The following is a 14,372-nucleotide window of genomic DNA, read 5'->3' on the forward strand; positions in this document are numbered from 1 at the left end:
AGGGTAAGATCTGTGAACATGCTGGAAATACAACTGGGACCATGTGAAAAGGAAATTCTGAAGTGTCAGGTACCTAAGCACAGACCAGTGGGATGGGAGTTATGTTCTTTGCCCTATGGGTCCCTTACACTGTGGGGAGTACAGCTGGAGAAGGGCCAGAATAGGGTTCTATTAACAGTGAGGCCCAGGTCAGAGCACCTCTTACTCAGTCAAAGGGTCACTGTATAACTAACGGACCTACCTTTAAGAAAGTCACAGTATCTTGTGATGTAAATAGGCTCAGATGTGGCAAATGCTGTATTTATCAATCCCCTACTATTTGGTAGCAGTTGAGAGAGAACATTGCACTCTAAAAGATCATATAGGGGCGCCTGGGTGGCTCAGTTTTTGGGCATCTGACTTCAGCTCAGGTCATGATCTCAGGGTCCTGGGACTGAGCCCCATGACAGGCTCTGTGCTCAGCAAGGACTCTGCTTCTCCTTCTCCCTCTGACCCTCCCAGAGGGAGAACCCTGATTGGGTTCTCTCTCTCTCTGGCTCACCATCCTTCAAATAAATAATATATTTAATAAAAAATAAATAAAAAACACAGATTCAAAACTTGGACTTCTGCCTACCATCTACTCTCTCAACCTCCACCAAAAAAAAAAAAAAAAAAGCTGATCAGCTTAACCATTTCCACCTCTTTCAATCCTGCCTAGTAGTGATCTAATTATCATAGCAGAATGAAAATATCCAACTTCTCTTAGTCTACACCTTTGAGAACTAAAGGGAGAAGGAAGAAGAGGTCAACTGGAGTCAGAAAAAAGACTAATGGACCTCTGGAATAGCAACACTCTTTGGAACATCTTTGTTCTTCAGGTATAATGAGTAGTACCTAACTTAAAAATTATTCAGAATATGGTTTTTAAAAGGAGGGGGGAAAGGTGTTATATTCAAAGCCCATTTCCAGGACAGAATTTGCTGAAAAAAACAAAAACAAAAAAACATCTAGAGTAGGCAGGTATTGATGGTTAAGACGATTAGGAGGAATGCTAAAGAGACCAAGTTTATCTACAGGCCTGCTAAACGAGCCAGATTCCTAACTCAGCCCCTCCATTACAGCCTGTTAACTGAAGCAAATTCAAGGCAAGACACCTCTCAGATCCATTTCAGACTGGCATGCCACCAACTTGGAGATCAATGGAATCAGAAACAAAAGGCCTTATCATCATGGCAAGCATACAAAGATAAAGGCTAGAGAGATACGGCAAATTTTATCCTAACAGTATAGATGCGAGATTCACCCTGGAACTCTGTAGATAACTGGTTTTACTGAGTAAAAAAGGCCTCCTAATTCAACTTACCTGGACAAAAAAAATAAAGTGCTTGAATGATGTATTGAGATGTGCTTCCTCCTGAAGCTGGATCACAGGGTCGAAATGCTGATGATAAATGTGAGCATAAACCCTAAAGAGGCGTTTGAGGATAGTTTTTGCCACAGACATGAAATTCTTCGGGAATGGGACACCTAATAAATAGATAAACAACCCTCTCTATTAACAAAAGAACAAGGTAGTATGAGTTTATCAACAAATGGCAATATAAAATAATAAGACAAAGCTCAAAAGTATTTGTGAATTATTACCAAATACCCACTGTACTTTTCAGAAGTTCTCAACATATCATGACTGAAAATAAACCTCAAAAGTTCCATGGAATAAGCCCCTTAAGTCTCTTATATACCTGCCACTTCAAAATGTGAAATAGATTTATGCCTAAGATGGTAATGAAGCTAAAACTCACAATTATACCCTCATATTTCTTAACATCAAGTCTCAATATAAATATTCGTTAAGCACAATGTACTAACCATGTTCGGTTTTGTTTACAAAGCTTGCAATATGTTTTTATATTTTCTTGATGGAAATTATTTCATTACAACTCCAGGTCTACATTTATTCTGAAATTAGCTGCAGTTCCTCTCAATGAGGCTCATTGTTTTATGAATAAGAGCACTTTTATAGCAATTAAACAATTACAGACTAGAAAAATGAAAAATTCCATGTCCTTTGTTACACTGGCTAAATGAGCCAAATTGGTAATACACAAGCCAAATCCTAATACTACTGGATTCAGTGTCATCACATTGCCTACCATTCATTTAAAAATATTATAGGTACCAGGGCGCTTGGCTGGTTCCGTCAGCAGACCACATGACTAGGGGTTTTAAGTTCAAGCCATATGCTGGGCATAGAGATTACTTTAAAAAAATCTTAAAATATATATAGAGAGAGATCACAAGGAAACACAAGACAAACCAAGATGAAAGGACACTATATAAAATAGTATGCTTATATTCTTTGAAAAGGTCAGTATCATGAAGGACCAAAAAAGAATGAAGTACACATATTCCATATTTTAAAAAGTTACAGTAACATGACAAACAAATGTCAGAGATTTTCTTTTGCTATGAAGGATATTATTGGGAAATTTTGAAAAATCTGAATAAGATCTACAAATTAAATGATACTCTTGTATCATTGTTAAATTCCTGATTTTGATAGTTATACTGTGATTTCCTAAGAAAATGCACTGAAGCATATTTGGATAAAGGGACATCATGCTTAGGAAAATGCACACTAAAGCATATTTGGATAAAGGACATCATGCATGCAACTTACTCTCAAACAGTTCAGGAAAAAGAAAACATGAAGTTGTGGGGAGTGCAGAATGGGGTGGGGGGGGGGAGAACAGGGATTCTTTGCATAATTCTTGTAAATTTTCTAAAAGCCTGAAATTCAGTCAAAATAAAAAGTTACAAAATATATTATGGGAGATAAAAGGAGAAGGCACTTAACCAAAATGATTATGAGGTATATAAGTAAGGCAGTCCTAAAAAACAGCCTCTTATTACAAAGGCTCCAAAGTAGTTAAGACATTCAATAAATGTGTTTAAAACAATCCATAATAACAGCAACTATTTACATTGCTGTCTCCTCTACCACACCCTTCTTCCAAACTCTAAAAGCATAAAATATACTAAAAAAGTTGTCTGTTGATAGAACAAATTCTTAATTTTCTCAGAAAACACGTTATAAGAAGTTTTAGAGAGTAAAACCATATGAATTATCTAGATGTGAACAATTTCTACTAGAAAGCAAATATCATTTCCTTAAGAGCAAATATAAAAAAAGCAAAAGTCATTCAAAGCAGGTAACAGGCTAACCTCTCAAATCTTGTTTCTTCTCACCTAGCTTGATTTCACAGTGTGTAAGATTCACACTGTCATTATAAACTCAAACACCCTCTTTGCCACAAATACACTGTAAAACTGGAAATAAGTAATATAAGCTTGTTCCCTAAACAAGAAATGGATATGACCATGACAGATGATACTGGCTGCCTATCCAGTATACAGTCTCTTTTTTCTAGAACACAGGCCAAATTTTGTTATTATCCAAGATACACTGATATTGTCATTTAAAATTACAGGGAGGTTTAACTTAATATTCATGATAAACTCTGGTATGAAAGAGATAAAATAATTTTAAATGTAAACAATTAAAAATATTTTGATACCTATAGTAGTCTAGAGAGCCAATAAGCTCTAGAAATATATAAAACTAGATAAATAATGGATTCCAATTACACAAAACAATTATACCAATTTTTGATGGAAATAATGTCTCATCATCCAACTGGTCCTGAACCCAAGTCATCAGGTAATCAATATACTTTGGTGCAGAGCACTTAATAGGCTTCTTTATGTTTGTTCCATCTGCCCAATGATACTCATATCTGTATTGGAAAGATAATAGGAACATAAAATATCAATATATACTCATACAAAATGTGTATTTTTTAATTATATATGTATGTATATTATGAATGTACACAGGACACACGTTTTAAACAATCTGCTCCAAATAAAATAAAATAAAATAAAAATAAACAATCTCCTCTAAATAAAGATATTTGGCATTTAAATTTAGGGTTTTTAAACTGTTACTGGACTATTTTGCATTTATCATGATCCAAACTAAGCAGAGCCCATCAAACTCATTTTTTGTAAGCTTTTCTTTAGATAGCATATTTATATTATAGAATCATACATTGCCATAGTAGAAAATCTAGCTAACTTCCTACTTTGCTTCTCTGATAACCTTCTTTAACCTTTATGGTTGTTTTCTCCTTCAAAAAACATGTCTCCTTATGCAATACAATTCTTTTAATTTGAGACTTTAAATTTTGGATTAAGAAGAGAATTAATATGGAAGCTCCAAAGTAAGATGTATGAAGAGGAGAATAAGTCAATATCTGAGTACATTTGGTTGAAGAGTTAAATAATGTCTTTAAAGAAAAATGGCAGGGCACCTGGGTGGCTCAAGTGGTTGAGCATCTGCCTTTGGCTTGTGTCGTGATCCCGGTATCCTGGGATCGAGTTCCACATCAGGCTCCCTGTGAGAAGCCTGCTTCTCCCTCTGCCTATGTCTCTGCCTCTCTCTATGTCTCTCATGAATAAAAACAGAAAAATCTTTAAAAAAAAAAAAAGAAGAAGAAGAAGAAAGAAGAAAGAAGAAAAGAAAGGAAGGAAGGAAGGAAGGAAGGAAGGAGAAGAAAGAAAAGGAAGAAGAAGGAAGGAAGAAGGAAGAAGAAGAAGAAGAAGAAGAAGAAGAAGAAGAAGAAGAAGAAGAAGAAGAAGAAAGATGGCAACCCAAATAAAGATACTGATAGGATTTGGGTATTAACAGACACTATCCTTTGATATAAACATTTAATGTGCACCTACCACTTGAAAAATACTGTATCAAAGAATACTGTTCTTGATCATTGGGCACTAAAATGAAAGATACTTTCCATATTGTATCATACAGGAAAATAGACTGGAGAGAGGCTTGTAAATGAGTAGCTAAAAACAGTTTAACAAAAATGGTAATAGACTTATACACACCCCCACACCCACACACAAAAAACAACTTGATTTTTAAGATAAGAAATAAGCAGGCAGCCCTGGTGGCTCAGTGGTTTAGAGCCGCCTTCAGCCCAGGGTGTGATCCTGGAGACCTTGGATGGAGTCCCACATCAGGCTCCCTGCATGGAGCCTGCTTCTCCCTCTGCCTGTGTCTCTGTGTCTCTGCCTCTCTCTCTCTCTCTCTCTCTCTCTCTCTCTCTGTCTCTCGTGAATAAATAAATAAAATCTTAATAAAAAAAAAAAAGATAAGAAATAAGCACACAGCTGAAACTCCAAAGCATAAAAATCTCTAAACTGAACTACCATTTTGTTTTTTAGTTTCCAAAAGATTACTTCTACCACTTTGAATCAATTTTGTTATTCTAACCTTGTTGCAGTTCCAGTCTGGACTGACAAAATGATAGGTCAGTGAGTCTAACAAAAAAGGTGAAAGAAAATATAACAGAAAAATACAGAGTACTTTAAATGATGAAAATTATCTTGAAATAGGTTAAATAAGGAAGCTTTCCATTCTTTTTTTTTTTTTTTGAAGCTTTCCATTCTTACACCTAAACAATAAACCTAAACACAATACACCTGAAAAAACATTCTAACAGCACACCTTACTGCCAAACCTGGGCAACAGCACTGACTGTCAAGTCTACTTTGAAGGTCTCCAAAAGGAGATTCCCCAACATGTGGCATTCTGTTCCACTGTTTAATCACTTTCACAGTCAAGAGATTCCCCAACATGTGGCATTCTGTTCCACCGTTTAATCACTTTCACAGTCAAGAGATTCTTCCTAAATTAAAGCTAAAATCCTGAGGGAGACTTGTTTGTTCTCGTTCTAGGAGACAGAGACCACAAATGGTGGAACTTTTAGCATCATTATTTTTCACTTAAAGACAGGGATTCATCCATGTTTTCTCCCACATATTAAGAAATCTTAACATTTTTGCCTTCCATCCCAATCATATTTTTCATTTTGTTAGTGATAAGGTGTTACATATTCATTTTTAAATGCAGAAATCAAAAGCAGACACAGTTGACCTAAAAATCATTTCCAATATTCTGAAGCTTTTTTAAACATACTTTGAATATGCTAGTGTTTTTTGAAAAATAAAACTACATACTGCTTATACTTCTACAGTCTAGAACTATGATTTGCTGATCCATTTTTTTTTCATGTTTCTACTTAAGTGACTTCATCCTGTAACTGTATTTTGCCCACATTGATTTTTTTATTCCTTTTTTGATAGATCATTCTCTTCGAAATTTATTTCTGTCATCATGGTATGAACGGCAAAATATTCATCATTTCTTGGTTAATAATAATAACAAATAATAACTGACAAAATCCTCTGAGCCATCACTTAATAACACCTTGCGCAGAGCCCATACTAAGCTACTAACAAATGCCTCTCCTTGGTAAATCCCAAGCATCTTCTGCTAACAACAGCAAAGCACAATGACCACTGCATCTTGTCAGCCCTAATAATGGACAAAACTTAAGATTCTCAAAATAAAAAAAGGAAGGAAGGGAGGGAGGGTAAGTAGGAGAGGAGGGAAGAAGAGAGGAAAGAAAGAATAAAAGGATGAAAGAAGAAAATAAAGATCATTTTTTGTTTTTGTAGTATCAAGAGCCTGCATCTGTCACTTTGAAGAATTATGTATATTCTTCCTAACTAGCCATTTAGTTAAGGTTTCTGTGGGGAAAGTGATCACAGCAGTATTCTAAGTGGCAGTAATTCTCCCTAGTTCACAGGAACAGGATATTGGTATATCAGAAAACCTCACAATAAAATACTAGTCAATTTCAAAGGGGTGGGGAATGACAAATTAGAGGTAAAGAAACCTTGCAGATGCTAAGATGATAAAGCAATCAGGGCTAACATCACCAATGATGCGATGGTTGACATTATATGCCCCTTGATATGATTCACTGAGAAAAAAATTATGGTGTCCTGTCAAGAATGCATAGCCTGAATGTGGTCATAAGGAAACAGCAGACAGACTAGACTCTGCAGGGGTTCCTAAGATCACCCCCGGGTTTGATGATTTGCTAAGAGGTCTTACACAACTCAGCACACAGTTGTACTCAGAGCTATGATTTTTTACAGTGAAAGAACACAAACCAAAATCAGCAAAAAGAAAAAACGAATGAAGCAAAATTCAGAGAAAATCAAGCACAAGTTTCCAAGAGTCTTTTCCCAGTGGAGTCACAGGGCCACACTTAAATTCCTCCAAGACTCAGTTATGGTAACACATGTTAAATAATGTCTAGCTAGTAAGCTCATCAGAGACTCAATCAGGTTATATTTATTGAGGATGGTCAAGTAGTCATCTTCTGGGTGGCAGGCACCTAATAAAATTCTAGATTCCCAGAAGGAAAGCATTAACTATACTGTCTGTACAAAGAGTTCAAGCACTATGAGCCAGTCTTAACAGTTAGGAAGGTGGGAACTCTTCTGAAAACCAAGTTCCCAGTTGCTATCCATGGATCAGTTTTGAATATAGGCCTTTCAAGAGGTCTGCTTTGTTAACTCTTTTCTATATAAAGGGCAATACCAGAAAAAGATTGAGGAATTATTTCAAATTGAAGGTACCTGAAGACATAAGTCAAATAAATGCAATACATATTCCTAGATAGGATCCTGGACCAAAAAGGGAAAACTAAGATATTGTTGAAGCAGTAATGAAATGTGAATGGTGTCTGTGGACTGGAAGGAGTGACTTGGAGGGTTTTGTATATTGGTTATGTAGAAGAGTACCCTTGCTTTTGGGAAATCCATGGTTGAATATGAAGGGGTAAAGAGGCCTTACTGTCTACAATTTGCTCAAAAGGTTCAGAAAAAAATACTGTTAATGAGTATACACACAGAGTAGGTGACAAAGCAAATACAGTAAAATGTTAATAACTGGGCAATCTGTTGTGAAAGAGATATGGGAGTTCCTTGTGCTCTCTGGCAACTTTTCTGTGCACTTAAAATTATTATAAGTTTCAAAGTTTGAAATAGTCTGAAAATAAGTTCTTTCAGACAAATTACCTTAAGAAATATTCAAATCATATTCTTTTCAACATCTTTGATGATGGCAAACAGTCAGGCCTCTTTAAAAGAACTGGATTCCAAGAAACATCTAAACTCGTTTGGAATTAATTTGAAAGACAAGGCAGACAACTCCAACTAGGTAATACTTTGCTCAATATGTGAATTGGTTTAAAAAAAAAAAAAAAGTAAAGTATGACTATGAAGTAATAAAACTGCATCTCCTGGGTAGTTAGCAACCTGACTCTGACACTCCAATTTATAAGTCACCAAAAGTATTCTACAATAATTGATTAGCAAACTAAGGTCACAACTTATAATGATAACACTCCTAAGCATGAGTAAGTTTGGGCAGTGTTGTTTTGGTTTGATATTTCTATCTTGAATGTAATGGGGGTACAGGAATACTTTATAAAAAAAGCACTAAAAAATTAAAACTTCCGGGGATCCCTGGGTGGCGCAGCGGTTTGGCGCCTGCCTTTGGCCCAGGGCGCGATCCTGGAGATCCGGGATCGAATCCCACGTCGGGCTTCCGGTGCATGGAGCCTGCTTCTCCCTCTGCCTGTGTCTCTGCCTCTCTCTCTCTCTCTGTGACTATCATAAATAAATTTTAAAAAAATTAAAAAAAAAAAAACTTCCCTGTCTTTATGTCTTATAAGTATCAATTAATATTTCTTAAAATAATATTTTGTTATTAAAGTATGTAGCAAGTAAGAGTACTGGCACTACAATCAAAGAGACATGGATTTCAATACTGGTTCTGCCTACTTACATATAATAGGTCCTTGGACATGTTACTTAACTTTCTCAGTCTCCATTTCTTTTCTTACCTCATAAGGTTGCTATATGAAATAAAAGATGAAATGCATGAAAGGCCTAACATTTTAGATTAACACTAAATAAATTGCAGCAGTCATTGTTATTATCAGCCATAAAAATAATAAAATCCAGTTTCAAAAATTTATTGATCCAAGCAAACATTTACCAAGTGCTAACTAGGTGGCAGGCACTGTTCTTACATCAAAAGGGATTTAAACGAAGAAGGAATCTAATAAGTTAAATAAGACACGTGTAAATAGTAGTACTATAACAAAGAAGTGTAATCACAATGACAAAGAAGCTAAACAGACCAAATTTAGTCTGAAAAAATCAAAAAGTTTCATAAACAAGGAAACATTTGATGTGGGCCGTGCAGATGGGTAAGATTTCTTGAAATATTACCAAAAAATGATTGGAGGGAGATGGGAAGAAAAGAAAAGTATCCAAGAGAATAATGGAATGTGCAGGTTTTCAGAGTGTAAATAATGGAGGAAATAAGCATTTCCAGTAATCTAGTTTGGATTGACCAGAGGAGATTCATAAGCAAACAGAGGAAGGCAGGAAAGAGAATTATACTAGGAGGGCAATAAAGCTTGGGCTAAGAAATCTGGACTTTAATATATCAGTCATTAGTGAACCACTGACGGAGATGCTAAGTAGAGAAATTATATGGTCAGAAACTCTCTTCTTATCTAAGAACTTTTAAGAAAAAACGAGAATTAATCATGAACCATGTCTTACTTTGGGCCAGCTGACATCACTGGACAACTTTCCTCTCTACAGAAATCTGTGATTGTTCCATAAAGCATATTAATCTGATTGAAGAAATCCACAGCTGCAAAGTAAAATATCAGTTATGAGTAAAAAATTAAATTTTAATTTTACTCAGGCAAAATCCTAGATTTATCAGTGTTCTTTCTTCTACAAAGAAGAGATGAAAAGTATACACAGGAATTACAATATTTGGCTACTCTGAAATTAGGGGCTCTGTTTATTAAGTGACTCCCTTAAGAGGGTTAAAAAAAAAAAAAAACAGCACAGCGTGGGAGAAATGCTTTGCAACACATATAACCAACAAAAATTTGGGGGCACCTAGGTGGTTCAGTCAGTTAAGCAGCCAATTCTTGATTTCAGTTCAGGTCATGATCTCAGAGTCGTAAGATGGAACCCCACATCAATGTGGAGTCTGCTTAAGATTCTCTCTCTCTCTCTCTCTCTCTCTCTCTCTCTCTCTCGGGCAGCACCGATGGCCCAGCGATTTGGCGCTGCCTTTGGCTTGGGGTGTGATCCTGGAAACCTAGGATCAAGTCCCACGTCGGGCTCCCTGCATGGAGCCTGCTTCTCTCTCCCTCTACCTGTGTCTCTGCCTCTCTTTCTGCCTCTCTTTCTGTCTTGTCATGAATAAAATCTTTAAAAAAAAAAAAAAAGATTCTCTCTCTCTCTCTCCCTCCACCTCCACATACACACCCTCGCTCATATGCTCTCTCTCAAAAAAATTTTTTTTGAATTCAGAATATATATAAAGAATTCCTATGGATCAAAAAGAAAAAGACAACATAGTAGAAAAATGTGAGACAGTTTTTTTTTCTTTAATTTATTTATTCTTTTTTTTTTAATTTTTTTTTTTTAATTTTTATTTATTTATGATAGTCACAGAGAGAGAGAGAGAGAGGCAGAGATATAGGCAGAAGGAGAAGCAGGCTCCATGCACCGGGAGCCTGATGTGGAATTCGATCCCGGGTCTCCAGGATCGCGCCCTGGGCCAAAGGCAAGCGCCAAACCACTGCGCCACCCAGGGATCCCTAATTTATTTATTCTTGAGAGAAAGAGAGAGAGAGAGAGAGAGAGAGAGTCAGAGACACAGGCAGAGGGAGAAGCAGGCTCCATACAGGGAGCCCGACGTAGGACTCAATCCCGGGTCTCCAGGATCACATCCTGGGTTGAAGATGGCGCTAAACCACTGAGCCACCCAGGCTGCCCTGTGAGATAGTTTTGAACCAGCACTTAACAAAAGAAGTTTCCAAATGGTCAAAAGCACATGAAAAGACATTGGCAATCATGGAATTACAAATTTCAGTGATAGTGGGATGCCATTCCATAGCCATCAAAAAAGTTAAAATGTGGGATCCCTGGGTGGCGTAGCGGTTTAGCGCCTGCCTTTGGCCCAGGGCGCGATCCTGGAGACCCGAGATCGAATCCCACGTCGGGCTCCCGGTGCATGGAGCCTGCTTCTCCCTCTGCCTGTGTCTCTGCCCCTCTCTCTCTCTGTGTGTGACTATCATAAATAAATACAAAAAAAAAAAAAAAAAATTAAAAAAAAAAAAGTTAAAATGTATTCGAAATACAAAGCTAAGAATATACAACACATTCTAAAAGAACAAGATAAACATTAAAATTTATAAAGCACAATGAAGAAAACACTGTGGTCTTAGTAGACCAATGGAACAGAATGGAGACCAGAAACAGGTGAGTTTAGAATAAACAGCAATCACAGAAGCATATTAGTTTCAGGTGTACAATACAGCGATTCAATAATTTTAAACATTATTCAGTGCTTATCACATAAGATGTACTCTTAATCCTCTTTGCTTATTTCACCCCTCCCCCAACCCACCTCCAGAAATACATATATATTTTAAAGATCTTATTTATTTATTTGAGAGTGAGAGACATAGTACAAACATGAGCAGGAGGAACAGTAGAGGGAGAGGCAGAAGCAGAGGGCAGCAGGGAGTCTGATGCAGGGCTGATTCCAGGACCCTGGGATCATGACCTGAGCTGAAGGCAGAGGCTTAACTGAGCCACCCAGGCGCCCCCACAAATATATTTCTTAAGAACAATACAAAAAGGACTAATTGTAAAGTAGAGCTTTCTATGTTTCACTGGATTTACTCCTAGGTTTTTTACATTTTTGATGCTATTTATAATTTTTATATTGACTCCACTAGCAATCTTATTAAATTTACTTATCAGTAATAATAATCTTGGGATAGTAATAACAATCCTAATATTTTTGTTTTCAACATTCATTTATATTGACTATGAATGAATATGCTTTCTTCCAAGAGAAATTAAGAACACAATCCCATTGGGGCACCTGGGTGGCTCAAGTCAATTAAGCATCTGACTCTTTTTTTTTTTTTTTTTTTTTTTTTTTAAGCATCTGACTCTTGATTTTAGCTCAGGTCATAATCTCACAGTGGTGAGATCGAGCACCACACCAGGCTCTGCCCTGGGCATGGAGCCTGCTTAAGATTCTCTCTCCTCCTCTCCTGCCGCATCCTGCTCACGTGAAAAAAAGAAAACAATCTCACTTATCATTGCACCAAAAATAATAACATACCTAGGAATAAACCTAACCAAAGAGGTGAAAAACCTATACTCTGAAAACTATAAAATTGATGAAAGAAATTAAAGATGGCATAAAGAAACAGGAATGTCTTGGAAGGATATGGATTGGAAGAATAAATATTGTTAACATGTCTATGCTACCTCAGATCAATTTAGAGATTTAATGTGATCAAAATACCAGAGAACTAGAACAAACAATCCAAAAATCTGTATGGAACCGCAAAAGATCCTGAATAGCCAAAGTTATCTTAAAAAAGAAAAGCAAAGCTGGACATATCACACTTCCAGACTTTAAGGTGTATTACAAAGCTATAGTAATCAAAACACTATGGTACTCGCACCAAAATAGACGCATAGATCCGTAGAACAGAAGAGGAAACCCAGAAATAACTACACAATTATATGGTCAATTAATCTCTGATGAAGCAGGAAAGGATATGCAATGGGAAAAAGATAGTCTTTTCAACAAATGGTACTGGGAAAACTAGTCAGCTGCATGCAAAAGAATAAAACTGAACCACTTTCTTACACCAAAAACAAAAGAAACTCAAAATGGATTAAAGACCTAAATATGAGACATGAAACCATAAAAATCCTAGAAGAGAGCACAGGCAGTAATGTCTCTGACATAGAGGAGAGCCACATTTTTCTAAATATGTCTCCTGGGCAAGTGAAATAAAAATAAATAAATAAACTAATGGAACTACAACAAAAGAAACAGCTTCTACACAGCAAAGAAAACCACCAACAGGGGCAGCCCTGGTGGCCTAACAGTTTAGTGCCGCCTTCAGCCCAGGGTGTGGTTCTGGAGTCCCGGGATCGAGTCCCACGTCGGGCTCCCAGCATGGAGCCTGCTCTGTCTCTGCCTCTCTCTGTGTCTCTCATGAATAAATAAATAAAATCTTCAAAAAAAAAAAAAAAAAAAGAAAGAAAGAAAACCACCAACAAACTAATAGGCAACTACTGAATGGGAGAACATATTTGCAAATGCCATAAAGGATTTGTATCCAAAATATATAAAGAACTAAAAAATTCAACATCCAAAATATAAATAATCCAATTAAAAACTGGGCAAAACACATGAACAGACGAACATTTCTACGAAGACATATAGATGGCCAACAGACACGTGAAAAGATGTTCATCATCACTTATCATCAGGGAAAGACACATCAAAACTACAATAATCATCTCATACCTGTCAAAATGGCTAAAATCAACAAGAAACAACAGCTGTTGGCGAGGATGTGGAGAAAAGGAACCCTCATGCACTGCTGGTGGGAAGGCAAACTGACATAGCCACTGGAAGACAGTAAGGAAGCTCCTCAAAAAAACTAAAAATAGAATTACCATATGGTCCAGTAACTCCACTACTGAATATTTCCCCAAAGTATACAGAAATACTAATTTGAAAAGATATATGCACCCCTATGTTTATTGCTGCATTATTTACAAAACCCAAAATAAGGAAGCAACCCAAGTGTCCATTCAAAGATGAATGGATAAAGAAGACATGGTGTGTGTACATGTATTTCATTATATATATAATGAGATACTACTCAGCCACAAAAAAGAATGAAATCTTACTACCGCAACATGGACGTATCTACAGAGTATAATGTTAAGTGAAATAAGCCAGTCAAAGACAGACAAATACCATATGGTTTCACTCATATATGGAATTTAAGAACTGAAATCAAAGAAAAGAGACAAACCAAGATACAGACTCTTAAACTATAGATAACAAACTAGTGGTTGCCAAAGAGGAAGCAGTGGTGGAGGATGGAACAGGTGAAGGGCATTAAGAGTACACTTATCCTGATGATCAGTGGGTAATGTACAGAATTAGTGGAACGCTCTATTGTACATCTGAAACTAATATAACACTGTATGTTAACTACACTGGATTTAAAATTTTTTTTAAAGTCTGCCCGAAAATACAAGAGTATCTCATAAATGTATTTTACTAATTTCATAAGATCACTATCAAATTGCCTTTAAAAAAAAAGCATAATACAGACAAATAACTGAGTATGCTACTAAAAGAAGCAATTTAGTATAGTGGCTAAAATGTAGATTCTACTTGTTATGATAAGCAACAAGTGATATATGGAGTGCTGAATCACTATACTGTATACTTGAAACTAATACAATGCTGTATGTTAACTGGAATTAAAATTAAAACTTAAAAAGAAGTGTAGTCTCTAAAATTCTAGAATATA

The 14,372-nt window shown here is 36.3% G+C and overlaps 1 protein-coding gene across 12 annotated transcripts in view; it reads right to left on the reverse strand.

Annotated features, from left to right (window-relative positions):
* MOB1B (MOB kinase activator 1B) overlaps nucleotides 1–14,372 on the reverse strand; it is a 108,479-nt gene that overhangs the window by 12,311 nt on the left and 81,796 nt on the right. For all 12 annotated transcript variants that reach the window (XR_011999869.1, XR_011999867.1, XR_011999868.1 and 9 more), the window contains 3 exons: nucleotides 9,541–9,634; nucleotides 3,646–3,779; nucleotides 1,346–1,509 (listed from right to left, as the gene is read on the reverse strand). Coding sequence is in view for 9 of the 12 variants with exons in the window: in XM_026003506.2 (XP_025859291.2) it covers nucleotides 1,346–1,509; nucleotides 3,646–3,779; nucleotides 9,541–9,634 (392 nt within the window). In the remaining 3 variants the exon portion in view is untranslated. The remainder of the gene's footprint in view (nucleotides 1–1,345; nucleotides 1,510–3,645; nucleotides 3,780–9,540; nucleotides 9,635–14,372) is intronic.

The sequence above is a fragment of the Vulpes vulpes genome, chromosome 2 (assembly GCF_048418805.1).
Source record: "Vulpes vulpes isolate BD-2025 chromosome 2, VulVul3, whole genome shotgun sequence".
NCBI classification, from domain to species: Eukaryota; Metazoa; Chordata; class Mammalia; order Carnivora; family Canidae; genus Vulpes; species Vulpes vulpes.